The 23,034-nt window shown below is 44.5% G+C and overlaps 3 protein-coding genes across 3 annotated transcripts in view; 1 reads left to right on the forward strand and 2 right to left on the reverse strand.

Moving 5' to 3' along the window:
- Positions 1-1,608, reverse strand: part of NECAP1 (NECAP endocytosis associated 1) — a 7,456-nt gene extending 5,848 nt beyond the window's left edge. Inside the window, exon 1 of the mRNA XM_009894137.1 lies at positions 1,585-1,608. Coding sequence (XP_009892439.1) covers positions 1,585-1,608 — 24 coding nt within the window. The remainder of the gene's footprint in view (positions 1-1,584) is intronic.
- A 7,066-nt stretch (positions 1,609-8,674) lies between these two features.
- Positions 8,675-9,793, forward strand: C3AR1 (complement component 3a receptor 1). The gene has a single exon (XM_009894138.1). The coding sequence runs from the start codon at positions 8,675-8,677 to the stop codon at positions 9,791-9,793; it is 1,119 nt and encodes a 372-aa protein (XP_009892440.1).
- Positions 9,794-13,470: 3,677 nt separating this feature from the next.
- Positions 13,471-22,682, reverse strand: FOXJ2 (forkhead box J2). Its single transcript, XM_009894110.1, is given in 11 exon segments — positions 13,471-13,742; positions 14,335-14,433; positions 15,196-15,396; positions 15,868-15,969; positions 16,367-16,693; positions 18,538-18,733; positions 19,162-19,302; positions 19,705-19,773; positions 21,743-21,817; positions 22,348-22,371; positions 22,374-22,682. Coding segments are annotated over 11 exon segments (1,632 nt in total). The 3' UTR covers positions 13,471-13,653.
- Positions 22,683-23,034: the final 352 nt, after the last annotated feature.

The following is a 23,034-nucleotide window of genomic DNA, read 5'->3' on the forward strand; positions in this document are numbered from 1 at the left end:
GCTTCTCGGCTTCCCTGTCTGTTTTTCTTTCCTGCAGCCTCGGGTCAAAGCTTGGGTCTTAAATGCAAATGGGTTTTCGTGTGGCCTGTGGTGCTGGGATCAGGAGACCTTTGGTAAAAACAGCAAACCAAAGAGACAGCAGCACAAACCATTACAAGCTTTGCAGCTAGAAATGGTGAAAATGCTTGCCGCGTAAAGGTTAATTTCAGGAGTGTCACTTCCCAGAAATGTGGCCAAAGTAAGTGTATAGATAGTAGTTTATATATCAAATATGATAAGATAAAGACTAGTAACATTCACAGAATCACAGAATGGTCAGGGTTGGAAGGGACCTCTGGAGATCATCTAGTCCAACCCCCCTGCCCGAGCAGGGTCACCTACAGCAGGTTGCACAGTATGGTGTCCAGGCGGGTTTTGAATGTGTTTAATTTAAGCTATCCATGGAAGACTGAGTGAGCACAGTTTACTGGGGAAGGTAAAGCAAAAAGTGAATGAAACAGCACTAAGTTTGAGGAATTATTTTTTTCCAGGATGGAATAGTGTTAGTTAATGTAGTGAGAGCTGAAACAGTATCTAGAGGTTTGTTTCTTGCTGTTTCCAGAGATAAGTGGAACAGGATGGTAATGAACCTCAATCATAGCAGTCAAACAAGCTGCCCTTCTGTCAGGTCAACCGTCCAACTAGCCCAGCATTGTATCTCTGACAGCGCCCAGTGCAGAAAAACTTTGAAACAAAGAAAGGGAGTCTGTGCTGCTGATTCCATAGATGTGGTAAGTGAAGCTGTTTTGAGGGCAAGGACAGGAATAGTCTTGGGTCATTAAGACTAACTGAGGAGGATACTTGTAATTTAACTAGCATGTCTAAATGTAACTGGCCTGGTTTTCCCCAGAAATGATGATGTCAGCTGTATGTGTAGATACACAGGAAAGGCACGTGACTGGTGTGAGCTAAGTACCTGAACAGATACAGAATGACACAAATGCACATCTTCCTTTTCCCCTTCCCATCTGCCAGCTTGTTCTTCCTTTCTACAGCAGGAGGGAGGGGCTGACATGATCTGCTTTTTGGCAGATATGGATGCCCCAGGGAGCTGCAGCCCACACCATACTGTGTGGGTGCCCTGCCAGGCTACACGCTGGAGAAGACAGATATCTGCCCGGGAAGAGAGCTTTGAACCCTTTCATGCAGCCTGTGCAAGAGCTAGTAGGAATACACAGCGCAGATCCTTAATGCAGATACATGACACAGTGCTCTGCCTCCCTGCTCGTGATATGCCAGTGTTACATTGCTTCCCAGACTGCTGGCATTAAGGCAAAGAGGTTAATGAGAGGCAAATTTTAGAGAAGAACAGAGCAGCTTAAAGACAGTACAGAACTACACTTTCCTAGTATACTAGCCTGGCAATCTGTAGGGTAAGGGGTTTGTGGGCTGGGGGTTTGGTATGTGTTTGTTATTTACATCATCCATGAAGCCATCCAACTAATTGTGTGATATGAAAAATGGTAATTTTTTGTTTACAAACTTCTACCTGATCATTTCATTTGATAGCTCCTAGTTCTTGTGCTATAAGAATTCATGTATTACCTTCTCCAAGTGTCCCTCTGTCATGGTTTGGGCCAGATTGGCCACTCAGGCAGAACAACAGATGCTCTCCCCTACCTACTCTTCAAAGAGAGGCAGGAGAGAGAGAAAGAGACTTATGAATTTAGAAGGAACTAAACTACTTTAATGAAATATCAATAATCAAATAAAAAGGAAATAATGAAATATATACAAAAACATATCAAGCTCCCAGAATGGCAGTCACGTCACTGGCTGGCATTGGGGAAGTCCCAGACTGGACTCAGTGATGGACGAGAACTGGATTTCCAGATCTGGATTCAGGAATGTACAGATCAGGACCAAAGGTAGACAAACAGAGTCCTCCTCAGACATTGGCCATTGAAGAAAGAGAACTGACCCTTTGATCCCTCAACTTGTATACTGAGCATGAGGCAGATGGGATGGAATACCCTCTTGGTCAGTTTTGGGTCACCTGTCCTGTCCACTCCTCCCCGCAGGCGGAATCCTGCTGCGCTTTTCTGCTTCTGACCCTCCAACGGGGCAAATAACAAAGTGAGCTGCCTTTGGGTCTTATAGCAATAAGTATAAGCAAAAGCCTCTCTGCATACCATTCCTTGGCATCAGCTGTAAACATAGGTCTTATCGCTCTGAGAGGGCATAGTTTCTGCACAATATGCTGTTAATTTCAGTAGTTAGAAGAGGCCCAGCTAAGAAGTAAAGTTACTGAACAGAAAACTGGTTCTGTTTTACCTCAAACCAGGACACCAGGCTGTCTAGTCATCACTTTCTGTATCATTTCTGATTCTATAATTGTTTTTAAGATCAAGGACCACCACAGCATTCAGTATTCAAGAAGCAACTGAATACTTCTCATTATATTTACCTTTAGAATAGCATTGCATGTTGACATTTTTCATAGAACTTTCTGCAGTGACTGCTAGGTTTTTTGTTTGAATGGTAATAACTTACCTAGAGTACATCACTCTGTGTGTATAGGTATGTTTGCTTTTCCAAATTCAATAATTCCCAATTAGCAATATTAAATTTTACCTGCCTCTTTACTGTGCTGTCATTCAGTGTGCCACAATCCTCCTACAGTTCCTCTAGAAGGACAGCATCTCAGACGGGAGAGTGGCAAAGGGCCAATTTTATAAGGCATATGAGGAAAGATGCACAAGCAGCACCAGGAATACATCTGCCATTCAATTCCATTGAGACTTAACCAGCAGAGAACATAACATTCTTCTATCTTTTTCAAACAAGCATCTTTTGACCAAAAAAAATACAAAGCACTGCCAATAATAGATAACGCTTTTAAATCGTTTTTTTAAAAAGCATTAAGCGTTGAGGTTGAAATATTGAGAGAGAACATGTTTAAAATTAGACTGTGAAAGCAATGGAGGATCCGTGTTCTTCCTACACAGAAATCTTCAATGAATGAAAAACGAGGAATGGCAGAAATCTTGGATGGAACTCCACAATGTTCAATCATATAAGGTGTGCAAATAAAAAGGCCTATACAAATAGTGTAAAATGCACAGTTCATGCCAATCAATAGGTAGTCTGATAATAAACCATGCAGAAGAGTCATTTGGGTTTTTGCTTTGCTTTTTCCTTTGCTTATTTAAGAAAAAAAAAATAGGGCATTGTTCAGGAATGTACTTAATGGATGGACCCAACATTTGGAATTTTCCTTCTCTGCATAGAAGGTACAGGGGAAACCAGTCCCACAAAACGACCATTAGATAACTTAAAGGTTAATCCCAAGATGAGTATTTTTACCAAACAGCCCAAATACTGCTTCAAATGGTGCTTTCTTAATGGAAAATGCCCTGGCAAAACATATGACCCAAATACTCACCCAGTACTGAGAACCTGTTATTGTGAAGAGCTACTTTTTAATTATGTATGATCTATGCATGTGCTGGTTTTGCCAAGCTTTATTCCCTGCTTGTTGTCCAAAGCTTGTGCTTACCTGAGCTTACTCAGCAATGTACAAAAATGCCTTGGGGTCATTCAGTGGATTTTCTAAAGAGGGGAGTCTGGGGAAGACCAGTACAGGGCAACCCTGCATATCATTGATGTTACTGGAGAGTCCCTATGAAACTAAGTGCATGTTTGTGACAATGGAAACAAGCACATAGCAAAGACTGGCCACCAGACCACTGCAGCATGCTTTCTGGAGAAACAGTTGTGCTAGTTATGGCTAAGCTGTATAGGGAGAGTTTTGGACAGTTTTTTTTTTTTAAGAAAACAGGTTTGCCATATACACAAGGAACATTTAGGGTCTGTGAAAGATCCTAGCTGTCTAGTCACTCCACCTGCAGAAAAACGAATGGGAGATCTGAGAGGGGCTGCAAAGCCTTGTAGAACTGCAGATGTAGTAGAAATATGAAATACAAGTGGAGTTCTCAGTTCTTGCCGAAGTGTTTTGGATGCAACCTGCATATTCTTGCAGGAGGGAGGCATCTGTAAATATACTGATCACATTTTTAGAATTGTATATGGGTGTAACTATTTAGTAGCTGAGACTGGTGCAGTTTTGTAATAACAAACCTGGAAGAGTAACATAAATGGTAACTTGCATTAAGGTTTTAGCCAACTCGTTTTGTTGGCCAGTTGAGTCTCTATATCAAGATAAACTTCAATATGAAGTTTACCTGGACTTGTGCAAAGCATTTGGCACTGTCCCACATGACATCCTTGTCTCTAAATTGGAGAGACGTGGATTTGACGGATGGCCCACTCAGTGGATAAGGAATTGACTGGATGACCACACTCAAAGAGTTGCAGTCAACGGCTCGATGTCCAAGTAGCGACCAGTGATTCCTTAGGGGTCAGTACTGGGACCAATGTTGTTTAACGTCTTTATTGGCAACATGGACAGTGGGATTGAGTGCACCCTCAGCAAGTTTGATGATGACACCAAGCTGTACGGTGCAGTCGACACACTGGAGGGAAGGGGTGCCATCCAGAGGGACCTGGACAGGCTTGAGAAGTGGGCCTGTGTGAACCTCATTAAATTCAACCAGGCCAAGTGCAAGGTCCTGTATGTGGGTCGGGGCAATCCCATGCACAAATACAGGCTGGGTGGAAACTGGATTGAGAACAGCCCTGAGGAGAAGGACTTGGGGGTGTTGGTGGATGAGAAGCTCAACATCAGGCAGCAATGTGCACTCACAGCCCAGAAAGCCAACCACATCCTGGGCTGCATCAAAAGAAACACAGTCAGCAGGTCGAGGGAGGTGCTTCTGCCCCTCTATTTCACTCTCTTGAGACCCCACCTGGAGTACTGCACCCAGCTCTGGGCCCCCAACATAAGAAAGGCATGGACCTGTTGGAGTGAGTCCAGAGGAGGGCCACAAAGATGATCAGAGGGCTGGAGCACCTCTCCTATGAGGACAGGCTGAGAGGGTTGGGGTTGTTCAGCCTGGAGAAGAGAAGGCTCTGGGGAGACCTTATAGCGGCCTTGCGGTACCTAAAGGGGGCCTACAGGAGAGCTGGGGAGGGACTCTTTATCAGGGAGTGTAGTGACAGGATGAGGGGTAACGATTTTAAACTGAAAAAGGGCAGACGCAGTCCTGGACAATCTTACGTAGTTGACACTGCTTTGAACAGTGGGGTTGGGCTACTCAGTCTTCAGTCTTCCAGCTTCAGCTACTCGGTAATTCTGTGAATTAGAGCCTTTCTAAGCCAACTCAGTCTGTTTATCATGAGGGAAAGGGAGAAATCCAAAAGAGAAGAAAAGAATGCAGTGTGGTGATTTGGGATTACCATCAGAGCTGCAAGACAAAGGTCTGGTCTCATCTAAGTAACAATTTTATGAAAGTAACAAACTGACTTTTTTTTTTTTTCCCTCCTTGCACCCTCTCCTTTGAGTACCTACATCATTAGGCCCTTTATGCTGAGGTGCAAAACGCTTCACTAGTCAGGCTACTTAAAAGGTTCCTTGATCTGGAAACCTATATGGAGAGGTACCACATCATCTCATCGCTGTCCAGCATGAGCTGGCTGGACTAAAGATAAAGTGCTTACTGTGTCAAGGTTGGTGCAGGGCAGAGGTTTTAACTAGAGGGATCAGAGCTGGCCAACTGGGGGAGAAAGACTTTCTTGCAAAGGAAAGTTTGACTAGAGCTAGTGAGTCATAGGTGAAAAGGCTGTGCGTCCCTTGGCCAACATGAGGCACTTTCTGTCTGGGTCTGAGGACCCAGGAAAGATGGCAGCTGAGAATAAGATGCAGCTACAGGAATTTTTCTGGCAGGCTGCTGACAGCAAGTCCATCTTTGGGGGTAGAGCCCAGCCTTAGCCTGCCTTGCTGTTTCTGGTTTCATGGGTTTTGTGTTGGTGGCAGCATTTGTGTGTTTCACAGAGATATGCTCAGGAGCAGAATTCTGCTCTGTCCTGGTTCGTTTTCCAAACCAAAACCAAAATACTGAGGCTGATTCTTGGGTGTCTGGGTTTTGTCATTTCTGCTAGCAGTCTTGATTTCCCAAACTGGGAGGGGTGAGGGGGAACCCTATTGTTAATTTGAAATGCCTCGCCCTAAATGTCTTTTCTTTTTATAGTCTTGCCACATTTTTTGCTATCAGCATTTCAGTTCACCACTTCTAACTTTTCATCAGTCAAGTTCCTTCTTTTTTTAAAACCAAAATGAAACAAGACTTTAAATACCCTGAAAGGTCAAAAATCAGATTAAAATCCCTTTGACATGACCAATTATGGTTTGCTGAGTACAGTGTTCTGTATTTGGTGAACTAAGCTGTCTCAAGCTGGGACAGAAGCTGATCTGGATTGATAAGAATCCCAGAAGTGGGATTAGCTAGGTGAATGTGCTGATCTGATAAAACATGGAAGTGGCTACCAGACAACAGATCAGACACCTGATGGTGGCATGGCAGAGTTTGGAATTATGAATTACTTCGATCAAAGGTCAGTGTTATGCCAACAGGAAAGACATCTGATTCAGTTGTCTTATGGAAACTATAGTAAAATAGGTCTGTGCCTATCATTCTCTTGTATTCTATTATTCTTTGACTCAGGGCATTATTTTATTTTGATGGTGTTGGGACAACTTCTTTTGGTTTGACTGTTAGTTTTTTTTATCAGCAGATCATATGTAAAACTTCAAATATGAGTCATTCTAAGTCTTTCTGTCAGGGTTAAAAACATACTTAGCACACACAGGAAAAAAGCAGTTCCTAAAATTTCATGAGAGTTTCTTTTTTCAGTCGCTCCAGAGACAGGACTGGTGGAGCTTGCTGCCTGACACACCGAAATATCTGCTTCACTCAGGTAGGTGTCATAAGCTGCAGAATTCTGGTTTCCTCTTCAACTTGCAATTTCTTTTTTTCATTCCTGAAAACCTCTCTCTCCCCTCCAGTTCCCCCTTCCATCTTCATAACCACAGAGCAGCCCTTTGAGCACTCTTGAAAACATAGCGTGGGCAGTATCTTCTTACTGATTCATCCCTGTTTGCTTTGGAGTAGGATTTGTATTACTGTCTTTACCACATTCCTCGATTCCCTATCCTCTTCATACCATCTTCTGTAGCTATATGGGAAGGCAGCAAGATTCAGCTCTTGCAGCACTGTTCTCCAGTCGTCCCTGTAAAAGTTGATTCTGTGTATTTCAGCAGGACCACAGGAAATGGAACAAACTTGTTAAAATTTAAGTTGTCTCCAGTTGCCTTCCAGTGACTTCTTTCCTAGCTTTCCTTTCAGGTCACCTTCAGCTAAAAGCCTTTTAGCAATTGTTACTAAAAAGTGGTAAATTTCTCAGTTTCCGCCTGCTGAAGTGGTTCTAATGCTTATGCATCGCTCCACGTTTAGACTGTATGTTATGCAAGAAAGAGATTGATGATTTGGAATTATTTTTTTTTTAAATAATATTGATATTTATTCCTGCACACAGCAGTCCCTGACTGGCATTTAAGTATTGGCAAAATAGAGGTTAAAATAAAATCAGTCTGGGTTGTCTTATTCATGTCTTCTCAGTTGCTTCTGCCGGCTGTATTCAGCTCTTACCTATGCATTTTCCTTGCGTTCTGTTAACGCTTTTAGGGACCTTTCAGCAACACAACTGTCTTCCTTGATGCGGCAAGGGTTTAGTTAACAGGGATGTTGTAAACAATTGTATTAATGACTAAAGAATTAAGATCAGACTTTTTTCTCAGTTCTATCTTGACTTTGCTAGATTTCCTTTACTTTCCTTTCTAAATTTAGTAATACCTAAGTCCAAGAATAATTAAAGATAATAATTAAAGTTTTTCCACTGCTATTCTCACAGTTTTAAAACGTCACTTATGTATTCTGTGGCTCGGATTCATTGTCTTGCAATAAGACTCCTTTTCTTGGATCTAAAATGGCTCGAGAACATTACTGCTATTCCTGTATTTTAATTTTTCTTTCTGCAACTAAATCTTTCTGTTCTTAAACCTTTCGTTTCTTGCCTTTCTTTTCATCAAGACTGACTTTCTAAGGAACCAGCAGAGAGCTCAGAACAAAAACAGGGAGAAGGAAGTGCTTACTGAGACTTCCCTAAAAATACCCCGTAGCAAACAGAGTTGCTGTCCTGTCTGTTCTATTTATAATGTCCAGAAAGTGGAGCAGGGTTATTTCATCAAGAGAAGCATTCTTTCTCAACCTAAACCTATTTCACTGGTTATACCAGAAGAAATCACTCATTTTAAAGGAAAAAGGAACTAAAACGTTGACTTACCTTTCTGAAGAAGTGTATACAAAGCTGGAAGTTGGTCAGGAAAGACACCTGGTGATAGTGCGGGCATGTAAACAGAGAGCTTCACTTTAGAGCGGAGCCTAAAGAGACCCAGACTGAAATCAAAGGAGATGACAGGGGTGGGAGAACTTAAGTGTAGACCAACCCCCTGTTTGAATACTGGGGCTTATGTAGCTTAGCCACCATGAGAATGATGAAGGTGTATAATGATCATATTCGTACGCCTTTAGCGCAAACTTGTATAGACCCGTGCCTTTGTACCCTGACAGCTCTGCACTGTCACCTGACTCAGACATGCTTCAGTACAGACAGAGAAGAATTTGGGGAGGAGGGTGTGAATTGCCTACTAATTTGCTTTCTGTTTTATAGCTACAGAATGCCTCAACTCCTGGGTAATAGCAGTTCATATGAAGAGGCTGCTTTATATTACACATCAGGATCCATTGTCTCCATTGCTATCTTCATCATAGCTTTCATCATAGGTATCCCAGGCAATGGGTTGGTGATCTGGGTAGCTGGTCTGAAAATGAAAAGGTCTGTGAACATTGTCTGGTTCCTAAACCTTGCTGTGGCTGACTTCACGTGCTGCTTGTCCTTGCCGTTCTCCATTGTTCACCTGGCCCTCCATGAACACTGGCCATATGGTTGGTTCCTCTGCAAAGTCATTCCATCAGTCATAATCTTCACCATGTTTGCTAGCATCTTCCTACTCGTGGCCATCAGCATTGACCGGTGCCTCCTTGTGATGAAACCTGTCTGGTGTCAAAATCACCGAACAGTGAAGTTTGTAGCACTAATATGCGGCGGCATTTGGATCCTGGCCTTGATTTTCTGCTGTCCTGTCCTTTACTACCGTGAGATTAGCACTCATGACGGCAAAACTGAGTGTGGGTACAATTTTGGAGATGACGAAGTGCTAGATTACATGGATGATTCTGTATTTGAGTTATTGGAAAAATACTCACCTTTAGCCTACAATGGTAATGACTCATGGGAAATTTTCTATGAAAGTGATTATTCTGTACCCCTTCCCTTAGTGGTAATAAACATCACTAGGGCTGTCTTTGGCTTTGTACTCCCCTTTAGCATAATGGCATTTTGCTATGCCCTTATTGCTTTCAGAACACGTGCGAATCGGTTTCACAAGCCACGCAACAGGATGCTGAGAACAATTGTACTCGTGGTAGCTGCATTCTTCATCTGCTGGGCTCCATACCATGTGGTTGGGATTCTGTCCCTTGTACCTACTCTTGGAACAGGACTGAGGGAGTCATTGATCCTTTGGGATCATCTCACTATAGCACTTGCATATGCCAACAGCTGCATCAACCCCCTGCTCTATGTTTTTGTGGGACGGGACTTCAGGGCAAAGGCACGGCAATCAGTGCAAGGAATCTTGGAGGGTGCCTTCACTGAGGAACCAACACGTTCGATCCCTTACTCCCTTGACAGAAGCAAGACTTCAACAGAGAAGGACATTAGCAGCACGGTGTAATGCAGGACTTTGATCACCACTCTCTACTTAACAGCTTTTTTTTCTCCAACACATTTGATTAATCGGTAGATCCACATACAGGGCACTGAGACAGTTCAGATCAGAACAGCTAAGCCCCTTTATATCCTGCTCTGGAGAGATCGGAAGTTGGAAGTACCCGAATAATAATCTGAGGGAAGACTCTGGTGAAGCAGGAGACACAGAGTACTTCAACCTTTAAAGAAGAAAGCAGGCTTGCAGAATGATTTGTGGTGGGTCATGTAGTTTAACCTCTGAATTGCTAGATGAATGTCATTCATTTGTGTATGTCTATGTTCTATATCTCCTGTCTCTAATAAACTGCAGATGAAACTAACTTTGATGTTTCTCCTTGGAACCTGTCACCTGTTTTTGCCTCTCCTTTGACTATACTTGGGGCCTGAGGGTTTTTTTCCTTAAAAAAAGGGTAGTGCTACATTTTCTTACAGCAGTCCGTTAGAACAGCACTTGCCCCTGTCAGCAGCATTGAACTAAACTTCATGCCCTGGTAGATGCCCAAGATATTTATTTGTCCCAGAAAATACATCACACACAGTACAGTAGTAACTGGTCCAATGCACATGCTGTAGCTGTGCTTGTTAGCATTCACTCACTCACTGTCTCCCCAACACTGCCTCCACCATCAGAGTCCCAAATCTTCCTTTTAGGAAGAAGCCCAAGATTATCCAAATGTACCTAGTGCATTTTAAGATGGCACACAAGCATAATTTGAGCAACTGCAGTCATTGATGAACCGGAATAGGTGGCTGCTGGACTATGAGCCATTTGGTAAAACCCTGGAATTGAGAAGCGATGACCTCGTCTTACCCCAAGAAGGTGGGGAAGGAGCCTGTTGCAACAGTTATGTTCTGCTCTTTACAAGAGATGTGCTTCTCATGTCTTTCTGGTGGAGAAAGATAAAAATTTTGTCCAGTCAAGCTATTTGGAGATGTTTCCCCAAGCTTGAATGTTCCCTGCTCCTGAAAAGCAGATGTCTACCTATTCTAAGGGAGTGGTATAATATCTGCTTTTTGCGTTAGTCCTTCCTTCAAGGAAGTAAGGTCAACAAATGGTATGAAAAAAGCCACTAAGCGTTGGTATGGCTTTCACTTTGCCTTTCTGGCGAGCGTGAGTTGAAAGACTCACTGACCTCAGTGCCCTGCGAACGGCCAGCTGCGACAACTTTCCACTCTTTCTCTTGACATCCTAAAAAGTCTCAGTCGTAAAGTATAATATGGGTGCAGACTGTTAATTTAGCGATGTCCACACCCAAATTCCAGTTCTAAAGTAAGCAGGTGGGAACCCAGCCCACCTGACAGGCGCCGCTGAGAAAAAAAATTCAATACCGGTACCAAAAGAGTTAAACCATAAACATTCACTTTTTCTTTTTATTAAGAAAGCATGCACAAAAATAAACTCGTGAGACCACGCCCCTCTCTCCCTGACCACTGACACAAAGCACCGGGGGGGGCCACCCCGCACTGGGGGGGTCCTGCGAGAGCCCCTCTCCAGGGGTGACAGGCTGGCGTTTCGCCTCTCCCTGCAGGCCGGTACCCGCGCACCCTGCAGAGCTCCGCGCCGCCCACCCGATGCCTTCCCACGCACTAACAACGCACATTTATTTCAGGGGCAGAGGAACGAGGCTAATTTGCACACTGACCGGCATGTATTTACATATGCAAATGAGGCGCAACTTAATACGCAAATGAGGCAAATATGCAAATGAGGAGCACTTGGATACGCAGAAGGAGCCATCTCGGTTTGTTTTTCTTCCGGTGGTGTTTTCAGACTTCCACAGGGCCGGCTCTCAGTAACACCCTCTGGAAAGCACTAACTGGCACCTACCCGAGGTTGTCTCTGGTGCCACTTTCCACAGAAACCCATCACACGTGCTTCCAAGCTGTATTATTCCCATCCTGAGGCAGCAGAGATAACAGCTGACTCCATGTTGAAGTTGGCTCTGGGATTCCTCATTTCTCTTGGAAACACTCAAGGACGAACTCCCCCCCAAACACACACTTAAAAAAAGAAAAAAAAAAAAAAAGAAACAAAAGTGTCCCTCCCCCCCTCCCCCCCCTTACAATGAGACTCTGTCCACTTCCCTGACAAAGATCCAATTAGTTTATCCATACAGCAAATTTAAAAAGCAATGCCAGTTCCCCACCTTCCCCAGTCAGAGCAGAGGTTACTACTCCCCTGCTCCAGGTCTGTCAAGCGGCGATGACATTTTGTTTCCATCTTGGTTCCCTTCACTGGTAAACGGGGAATAAGGGTTGGGGGGAGGCTTTACAAAATATTAAGATGTTTGACAGAACAGAGCCATACCAGAAAAAAGGGGAACACAGGACACAGCTTTGGGGAGGAGGCATCTCAACACTCACTCCTGCTTCTGCACCTTTTCCACCTTCCTGATTTGCAAGTGCTGACAAAACTCATCCTTCGGGATTTACACTAGATTCCATCATCTCCCCAGCTGAACCGTGAGGGGTCTGACCCACGCTCCTCCCTTTTATACTATACTCTTTGGCTGTTTGGTTTAAAACTCTGCCCCGCTTTGTCCTCTCTCTTCTAATGCACCTCTTACAAAAAACACTTGTGAGGGCCTCGCAGTTACTTGACCAGAGGTCCAGCCCCTTGACCAGAAGTCCTCTAATTCACCTCCACTCTGAGCAGCAGCTTCCTCTTCCCACCGTCAGCCCATTCACAAAGTGGGAACCACTGACTGAGACTTTGCACCTACACAAGACTCCTGTTGCTGGCACTCTCCAACCACAGGCAAGGACAGTCTCCAAAGAAATACCAGGGGCAGAGGGCCAAATAATAACTGCACAAATACTGATGGGAGAAAACTTCCAAATTTGCATATGCAAGTAAGAGCCTCACTACATATTTCGAAGGAGGGATTGAAGGGGTGAGGGGTGAAATCAAAAGCTCTGGGGAACAGAATTTGCTGAATCACATGTGACACCCCTGACTGCTTCTTTTACCTGATGGCTACGTAGTCTTCACCTGCAGACTGCAAAAGGCAGTGTAGAAAATAGGTCAGGATTCCCTCAAAATCTCTCAGTCCTCACAGATGGCACTGCATTCTGAAAACCAACTTCTCTGCTGAAATACCATCTCCGCTACATTCCACTTTCTCCAAACTCAGTTCTACCCTCCCAGCTCAGCTCAGCTCTCCCTACCTCAGGGATCACCCTCTCTTTGTACTTGGGAACTCTATTTCTTTTCTTGCTTTTCCTGCTGGTGCGAGAAAGTTCACAGAGCTAAGATCACCCCTCCAGTGTCCCTTTAGCCCCCTGACCTTTACAACATTTACGAAACAACATAACTATAGGCTTCCAGGGTCCACTAGGCTCTCTCACTCCAGTAGCCAATACGACAGATTCACCGGCCCCAATGAAGGGAAAGAGGGATTGTTAAACGCAAAATGATGGAGGCAGAGAAAGATGCACTCGAGGATTCAGCCTTCCGAGGTCTTTTCATGGCAACAAGGACCCATCTTTCCGCCCTCCACAGGGCACCACGCAACACGAAAGAGCCGATCTGATGCGTCCGAGGCCACCAGAGGAGGGGGAGGGCTGTGCTCAATTATTGGTAATAATAATAATAATAACAATAATAATAATAAACAAAAGAAGAAAAAGAAGATAAAACAGGACGCAAGGAAGGATTATCTTCGGCAGCATCTTGCGGTGGCTTCTCTGGCGGAGATAGAGAATATATATCTATATACAGGCAAGGCAGGGAGACTGGGGAGGGTGGTGCTGGCACCATTCACCCCATGTCCCCCTCCCGTCCCGCGTCCTTCACAAAGGACGGGCTATCAAGTCTGTAACTCGCTAGGTGATCAAGTCCCAGTCGAAATCATCGGGGATTTCCTCATTGGCACCTGGAGGAGGCCCTGGAGGCCGAGGGACCAGATGGTGAGCTGAGCCAAAAACAAGAAAAAAAGAAGAGAAAGGAAAGAGAACAGTTAGAATACAAAATGTCACGCTTTTTCACAGCGGGCCCTTGGGCAAAAGAAAGCATAAGGGATTCGGGTCTTCTCCCTTCCAACAGTTTAACAAGCAAGAACACTACTGGCATGAATTTCCCCGTCAGACAGCACCTACCACGGCTTGTAGGTGGTCTGCTGTGAAATTCTCCACAGCAGCTTCTACCGAGGTTAAGTTTCAGCCTCCTTAACTTTCCTTCCAACTGACTGCACAAAGAGACTGTAGAGCACAAAGGACTTCATCAACAGAAGCTTCTCATGTAAAGTTGCCTTTGAGCAACCAACTGAGGGTGAGGCTGAGCTAGAACACTGTTTATGTGAAGTGAAAGAAATCAGGCCACTGAAATCCTAAACCTTGCCAGAGCTACGGCAGAGCCCTAAATGGAGGGCCCCTTGCAGTCCAGGCTCCCTCTCTACCCTCAGTGCTCCGTTTGGTTAGTAAGTGCTTTGGGAGAAATGCATAAAGTGCTTGGGAACCAATTCTTTGATGTTCATTGGTATAATATGCCTTAACATCACCACTTACCTGGGCGATTATATCCTGGAGAGTCCTGGGTGGAAATCTGGTACATAGGAGATGGCCCGGAAAAGAGATGGGGAGGCTGGGGCTGACCATAGGAGTTCACTGTGAAAGGAAAGGAATAAAAAAAACCAAAACCAAACAACTGTTAATGTTCTTGTCAGCTATCGTGGCCCTGACTGGGTGGCAGCTCAGCCACAAAGCAACTCACTCAGACCCACGGGATACTGAGGAGATGTTCAGCTGCTGGGTCCTAACTGCAAGCTATAGCTTGGTCAGGGATCTTGTTCTTGGAACCAGCAGGAGTTTCTCTATTATTGCAAAAGAAGAAAATTTTCATCCAGAAACACTACATGCTGGCTTAATATCATCCATTCAGCTCAGTACTAGATGACACACACCATCACAGTTCTACCAAGACCATGATATCCTCTGTGCTCTCCTCAGAGTGCATCCTCCTACTCCTTGTCCAGTCAGTATTTCTCCAACATGGGTGCAAGAGCTTTCTTCCTTACAGCTCCTGCCATCTGGAACAGCAATCTCTCTACCTTGCCATTCCTTCCTGTTGGTCACCAACAAAAAACACCACCCCCTTCTCCTTTTATAGGTTTACCTTTTCAGTGTATTTCTGTCTGGAGAGGTTGCGTGTCAATGCTATGCCTCACATAATAATGGTCTGTCTAAGCCACACACATAGGACATCCTAATTCTCTCAAGCCAGAGGAAGCTCAGTTGCTACGAACAGCTCTGACAGCCTAACCCCGAGTTGCATGGTGCTACATTGCCTGGCAAGGCAGCAAAGTAGTTTAGGATATTCACAGAATTGAGCCTTCATTTACATGTCATTTTAGTCTCCTTCATAATTACCTTGGTTCATGGATTGCTCCTGTTTGCCAGTGTTCAGGGCACAAGAATCAGAGATTCGGGGGGGCTGCTGTGGGCCAACCAGATGAGGGAGCTGACCAGTCTGAGTAAGGAAGTGATTAAGGGAGTCACAGAGGTTGGCAATATGGTGTTGATCCAGCGTCCAGTTCTTCCGCTCAGCCTGGCGCAGACTCTCCATCAGCTCTGCAGAGGACAAAGTACAACGTGAAAGACAGCACTCACACTGTGGTCTTCCCTGCAAAGAGTTTCTGTTTTCTACCCCTAAATCCTACCTTCTCCCCACAAACCCAACTTCATTGCTTCAAATCTGTCACCAAACTCCTGGAGAGCTCCATATCTAGGATACTGTCTCACTGACTCAGGTAAGGGACGGAAGAGTAAGAGGGAAAAATCTCAGTTAGCTTTCTGACATACTTTTATGAATTAATTCCCCCTGCCCCAAATTGCTGCAGTGTTCAAGTGCTTCGGGGTCTTTAACAGAACCCATGAAGTAGGACAGCTCATTTTACAAGGAGAAGAGTTGAGTCACTGAGAAACCCATGGACTTGACACGGTTCCATTGGAAAAAAAAAGATCTGGGCACAGCACTCGCGTATTCTAGACTACAGCCCTAGTCACTGAGTCACTAGACCTAGTCACTAGGCCAACACTGACCTGAGAATTGGGAGTGCTCAATGCTAGACCAGTTCAGCCGGTTTACCATCTTGAAGCTTTCCTTCAGGGAATCAATGTTGGAGCACCAATCAGGGGGAAACGCTGGAATGAAATGCAGACAAGATTATTCCAATGCAGACTGCCCGTTCCTTCCACCCATTAATATAAAATGATCAGCCCCTCTTCACCAAAGAGCCTGGCACTACAGTAGCTAGAAATCCTTTCTCCCTTGGAAGACCAGGGACGGTGCCTCCTTTTTCATTTATCCCCTGACTTTATCCTGCGTCCTTAAACAGAATCCCAAACCCCGTGCAGGTGTATCCTCCTCTCCTGCAGTAAGAAAGCCATTTCCCTCTCAGGTTTCAATCATAACTGGCTTTCACCCTTTTTCCACACACAATGTAGACACTACTTAGGGAAAGCTCTCTTGTGGAATTTGTCTGGGGGCTCCTCACTGCTCCCTTTGCCCCAGGTGTTCTTTCTATTGCCCCCGACTCACCAAAGCCAGCATTGTTGATTGAAGCCTGTGACTGCTGCTGCTGCTGGTGCTGATGTGGCTGCTGCTGTGGGTGGGAGTGCGGGTGATGTTGTTGATGCTGGTGGTAGCCTCCATGCTGCATTGGGGGCGGGTGCATGGACATCACTGGTGGAGGGCCATAACCTTCACCACCCTGCTGCTTTCCCCCTTGGGATGGGCAACCCTCTGGGGTTGGAGTGTGGAGTGGGGGAGCAGCACCCACTGATGAGGGGCCTTGCTGCTGCTGCTGCTGGTACATGTAGTAGTTGTGGTTGGAGGGCTGCATGTCACCAAGGAGAGAAGAGAAACCTGCCGAGTAAAAGAAAGAGGAGGGAGCTTTAAGAGCTGCCTGGATCAGACCTCTGCTTAAATTATCCATCTCTAATTTCACGCTGCTCATCCTTCTATTTATGAAGCTTTTGGAGTGCCCTCTACAGGCTACCAACAACTATCACCTGCAAAGTTATGCCCTCACCATGCTCCAGATTCCGTTCAAAACAAAGGGCTTCTAGTAGGGAGTCAGCCACTTAAATTCCTCCCTGGATTTTTACTATATTTACCAAAGTAACCCATGCTCTCCTACAATTTCACACACGTGTTTTTTCCTAGAAACGACCATTATCAAACTTAAACAACAAAAGATTTAGAAAACAGGTAACTTGATAAATCTGACTTGCTGTTTCCAAAAGCTCCCTTCAGTTCCTGTCTTACAAGCAGCTTAGTTGGGAACCTTCACAATTTTTCTCACCCAGATCATTAGAGGTCACACATTCTACTGCCTTTGTACACAGAGCACATTGCACGTTACAGGGCTCCTTTATTACTGTCATTCCTCCTGACTCATTGGGAGTGTCATTTCTATCCTCTTGTATTTCAGGCATCCCCTACATGCCAGAGCTTCAGGTGTTCTCCATTCTTCTCCACATCAGGAGTTCAGCGTATCTCTTATTGCCTGCTTCCCCAGTTCATTCTCCCCTTACATTGTGGAACCTCTGGGAAAAATCACGGTGAAAGGCATTACATGCCACTAACCTGAGCTACCCATTTCTTACTCTGAGTGCCCCCACTTGACAACCTGCAAGCAAGCCTCAATTTTTCACTAGATCTAAAATCAACCCTTAGACCATCCTACTACTGCAAAAGGACAAATACTGCCATCCTGACTCAAAAGTTGCCCACAAAATTTCCTCAAAGATTGCAAGTTTTCCTAGACCACCTTACAGCTGAAGACTTGGCAGGGGGGGAACAGACCACTGCTAAGCTATTACAGAGACACACACTGAGTGAAGGTTCTTCTCTACATTTTTGTATCTTGCTCATTCTACAACACCTCACACAACAGCTTCCTACTAGGAATCTCAAGTGCCATCAAGATAAAAGCTGTAAAAGTAATAAATTTTTATTTCACTGAAGCTACAAGTTCAGGAGACTTCTCCCAGAGCAGCAAACTTTGCGTGCACTGTATGACGGCTGACAGCACAGATGAGAGGCTCATCTGATATTATATTCCTTTTTTCACCAGACTAATATTTAGAAGAGTGTTTAAAGGTAAAGATTAGAGATTTTTCAGAAGCGTCTTCCGTGGCCATCTCATCTCATCCCTACAGCGATTCTGCCCTCTGGTGGCTGCTTCCTCAATCCCAGAAATGCAAGCTATGAATGGAGTTGTAGGCTCTCTTCCGCGCCCTCAATCCACAAAGCTCAATTCTCCTAGGATTGTACAATCCTAGTTTTAAAAGATCTGAGCAATGACTTTCTACTCTCCCTTCAGAGAAACTCCACTCCCTACATGCAACAATCCCCTCCCAGGTTTCTAGCCTGGCAGATTGTGAATACTTCTCCAACAAGCTTTTCCTCAGGACTTCAATTTGTTGAAGCTTCTGCCATTTTAGTATTTGCTTTTGTATCAACACAAGGTGTTTTTAAACCATTATCCTCTTTATTCTGAGAGAACTGGGGGGAGCAACACATAAAGGACATGCAGATTTCTTATCTGCTCCTAGCAGAACTAATTACAGCATGCCAAAGAAGGAAAGTCTGTTTGCACAGGCTCCTAAACGAGGAAAGATCTGAGAGATACCAAGGATAGATCAGTGGACAAGACTGTGTGGGCAGATACCTGCCCACCCCACATGACGCATATGGTTACTCACCGTGCTGAGAAGAAGATGATTTCTCCAGCATAGATTTGTAAAGATTTCGGAAGGACCAGCTAAGATCCTGGAAGTTGATCTCAGAGTAGGAGAACTTGAAGTCATGGTTGGCACTGTACAGCGGGGGTGGCACATCGGCCCCTTCACGGCCCTGCCCCCCTGCTACAGTAGAGGCAACATCCACAGGCCCTGCACCCTGCTAAGGAAGGTAAAAGTAAGGCCTTTAGTCGTACTAGATTTTGTAACTTTAGACAGGGATCCAGAGACTAGATCCACTCATATCCCGTATCACTTAGCTCATGTGCCAACAGATCTTCCCAAATGCCATTTTCTTTGAGGAAAATCAACCACCACCCTCGCTCTGCAGCACACTGGCTCCAGCCTTTTCTTCACCTATCTAATGCCATTATGCCTTTATTCTTACCCCCATCCAGCCCTTTGTTAAAATTCACTTCCTCCTTATTTTCCATCTGTGCAATTTCAGCTCCTCCCCTTCATTTTTGCTTCTATATCACCGTTTTCATGATTCCCTCTCTTCTCACCACTTCGCTTTTCCATTCACGCACTCCTCCCCCTGTCCTTTTCCCCTGTCATAAGGCTTCTATCGTTTTCCCTGCTGCTCACCTGACTGTAGTTGGCAATGGGGGTGGTGCTTTGGAGTGACAGCTGAGGGGTGGCCTCAGGTGGCAAAGAGGCTTCTGTGCTGACTGGAACAGCCCCTCGGGGGCTTTTACTTGCCTCTTGCTCTGGGGAGTCTTGTGGTATCTGTGGATGGGGAAGAAAGAGAAAAGGAAAGGAGCAGAAATCAAGCAGAAATCAATGGAGAAGCGAAACTGCAGATGGGAAGCCAGCTTCCCCACTGTAGAAGTTCATGGCTCAGAAAAGAGGAGGACTGGGCCTTAGTCACTAAAGAGTCAAGATAAAGGACTGGGCCTTAGTCACTCAAGAGTCAAGATAAAGGACTTCAAACAAAATTAGCTTTGCTACTGAATGGCAGCAACAACAGCCAATCAGCATGACGTACATGCTAGTTCATTCAGCCTTTGTCTCCCCATCTGTGTACCCTGCCCCCAGAACGATACCATGGTCTGGTGCTGGAAGGACTCTTTGGAACAAGAAGGGAATTCCCCCTCCTGCTCCATGCTGTCTGGAAAGAACAACACTCACATCATCATCTGGAGGATGCCGCCTCTTGCGAGATATATCTGGACACGTATCTATTGTCCAATAAGAGCCCTGGAAAGAAGACCCATTGGTGAATGCATGATTAAATCAGAGAGCTTCCTGAAGCAGGGAGTTACTGACTCAAAGAATGCAGCGCCAACTAAAAATTAGGACCACAAGGACCACCCTCCAGAATATCAGACAACCAAGACTTGGGTGTTGGAAAGAGATTCCTCTCTTGCATTGGGATGTATTGAACAATGAGGTACGATGCTATTGATGGAAGGCAAAATGCTCTACATTTCCATCACTCCGAGACAGGACACCAAGAAGAGCAAAGGATGTTTTGATCTAAGCTAGGCCAACTCTTTTGTGCCTGCACACCCTTTTCAGCACCATCCTCACAACATGAATTTGTTATTGACTGATGAGAACCAGCTCAATGTTCAGACTGGGCAGAGGCAGCTAGAAGGATCGCTCTTTTTTCCACGCTTGTGAGATCCCACATTGAGTACTGTGCCCATTTGGGGGGTTCCCAGTGCAAGACAGACACTGATGTGCTAGAATGCACATCAAAAGAGGGGCCACCATGCTAGTTAAGAACCAAAACACATGATGTACAAGCAGTTCACACAGCGAGATCTATTTAGCCTGAACAAGAGAAAGCTAAGGGAGTCTAACCACTGTCTTCAATTGTGTAAGGAGATTATAAAGAAGACAGAATCAAACTCTTCTCAAAAACACACAGCACAAAAATAAGAGGCAACAAGCACACGTTACAGCAAGGGAAATCACAATCAGATATAAAGAAAAAATTCTTCACAATGATGGTGGTGCAGCACTGGAACATCTCCATCCTTGGAGATATTCAAAACTCAATGAAGGCCTAAACAACCCAATCTAATTGTCCCTGTCTGGGAGGGAGGTGGGGGTGCGTGTTGACCTCCAGAGGTCCCCTTCAACATAAAATAGTCTATAACTACCTCTGTTGTTTTCTGAATAAGTATCAAGAGAACTCTAGAGTTTGATTTCGCTCTTTTTAAACTCCAGTTGAAATCTGAATAAACAGTGATAAGCACAGGACAGGTTTTCATTATAAACCCAGCCCAACATGCCAATGAACACCTGCAAATATATACACTGAAGTCAGTTAGGATTTCCTGGAATAAGCCATATAATCAATGGTATTTTTGAGCAGTGATCTTCAAAGATATACTACTTCCATTTATAGACGCCAACTGAGCACCACTTAGTCCTTTAAATATAACCTGAAATAAAAGGCCTGTGCAAGCTTTAGGATGGGGGGAGGAGACAATCTTTCTGTCTAAATACATAGCTTCTTGTCCCCACCATCTCCTTCTGCTTGTTTGTTTGTTTTTTAACACTAATAATATCTGCATGCCAAGATGCCAAGTCTTGGCTTTGCTAGCACCTTCCCTTTACAATCCATACATACTAACAGAGCTTTATTAGCCCTTATTTAGCCAACAAATTCCTAAATTCTTGAGTTTTACTTGTAAATTATTTCTATAAATTTGAACTATGTGACGGTGACATTTTTTTCCCCAACACCAAATGTTTTGCAGTCTAAATAGGTAGTAGTTCTGCTCTCACTTCCACGGACCTTGCCTCCATGAAACCCATGATGTCACATCATAGTCCTGCCGTTTACCAGCAGCCACTACAGTCTTTCATAATATAACACATTGGACTAGACCCACATTTTATATAAAAAGATCATGAGGAAAAAGGAACAAAACTAATAAAGTACATTCAACCCCATTTTTTTCCTTCTTTCAGTATCTTTAAAGTCAAACAAAGATCACGGATAAGAAAAATAACTGCTAAATCATGAAGGCCTCTTTACAGGTTCCCTTTAAGCGAATGCTTCTGTAGCCAAAGCACTGCAGTAAATCTTACTACTGCTTCCATTTTTGCCTACACTTTAGGTTTCAAATTCCAACCATGAGTTAGAAAGGGCAACCCCGGCTTATTCCCTGCAGTTTTAAATTGCTTGCCCAGGAGCATGCAGATTTCTTACCTTCCCAGGATCATCTCTTGGTCGAGGCACCTTCCGAAAACATTTATTCAGAGAAAGGTTATGACGAATAGAGTTCTGATGAGAGAGTAAGAGATACAGGTGAGTGCTACAACAAAAACATACAGCCTTCTGAGTATGCCCAGGAGCAGGCAGAGAAAACAGAAGGACAGTGCATACTTAAAAGCCAAACCTCACTACATATACCTGGAATGGAGCAGAACAGAAGCTGTGGAAAGGAGGGATGAATTAGGATGAACAATATGGGGCCAAACCACCTATACATCTACAGAAGGTGCAGTGAAAATAGTATCAGTGTGATGCAGACGTTGGTAATCATGTGGGGTTTCTGTTTGGTTTTTTTTTTCTTTTGTTTTTCTTGGTTGGTGGTGGTAGGTTTTTTGCACACTCCTTCTTAAGGGGCCACCACATATATACAAAAAAATTCTTAGATAAAATGTGACTTCTGGCTCCTCACTTTATCCAGTTGGTCAATTTAGTTTCACTTCTGTCTTTTTATCTTCCTCACTGAGGATATTTTGCACAGAATTAAGAAAATAAGTCTTGTAATTAGACAAAAAGGGTACTTTAGCAATGCAAGTCCTCACCTTCCAACCAATACCAGCATTTTTTTGTAGTAGGCAAAGTTGTCACAGATCCAACGGTAGATCTCACTAAGCGTCATCTTCTTGGCAGGTGATGAGTTGATAGCATATGTGATCAAAGTGGCATAGCTGTAACGTGGCTTCCCATCTTGGTGCACTGCAGCCTCATCCTTACTCAGGGTGGCATTGGGATCTGTCGGTGAGCCTGGGGGACACTTCCGGGCAGCCCCTGGAGGTCCTGCCTGTGAGGAACCCCCTAATTTTTCAATAGTAGCCCTTAAAGTAAGCTGTGGGAGCCAGTCTATGGAAGTGAGGCTGCTTTCCAGGTCAGAGGCCATGATGCTGGAAGCAGGAGTACCTATGAGGAGAAAGGAGCAGAAAGGGAACTCCTGAGATATAAGCAAGGTGAACCCTAAGAACAAACACCCAACTGCATTCCTCCTCTGCTTCTCCCCCCTATCATAAATACCTGTGTGAAGATCATCCTACTTCATATACCTTATTCACAGCCAAACAGAATCATCCAAAAGGGCTATGACTGCATCTGTGGGAGGATCGACCTTGCTGATAGTAGCTGGGACAGCGCTGATGGTACCACTGCTAGGACAATCTTACCCAGAGCATCCCAACTGTTCCCAGGTAAAGAACTAAGGTCTATTCAAAGGAAGTGCAGCCTTTTCAGCAGCTGTA

Source organism: Charadrius vociferus, unplaced genomic scaffold (assembly GCF_000708025.1).
Source record: "Charadrius vociferus isolate BGI_N301 unplaced genomic scaffold, ASM70802v2 scaffold561, whole genome shotgun sequence".
Taxonomy (NCBI): domain Eukaryota; kingdom Metazoa; phylum Chordata; class Aves; order Charadriiformes; family Charadriidae; genus Charadrius; species Charadrius vociferus.

Excerpts from the sequence above, each read along its gene's own strand:
- C3AR1 (XM_009894138.1), top strand. The coding sequence starts at position 8,675 with ATGCCTCAACTCCTGGGTAATAGCAGTTCATATGAAGAGGCTGCTTTA.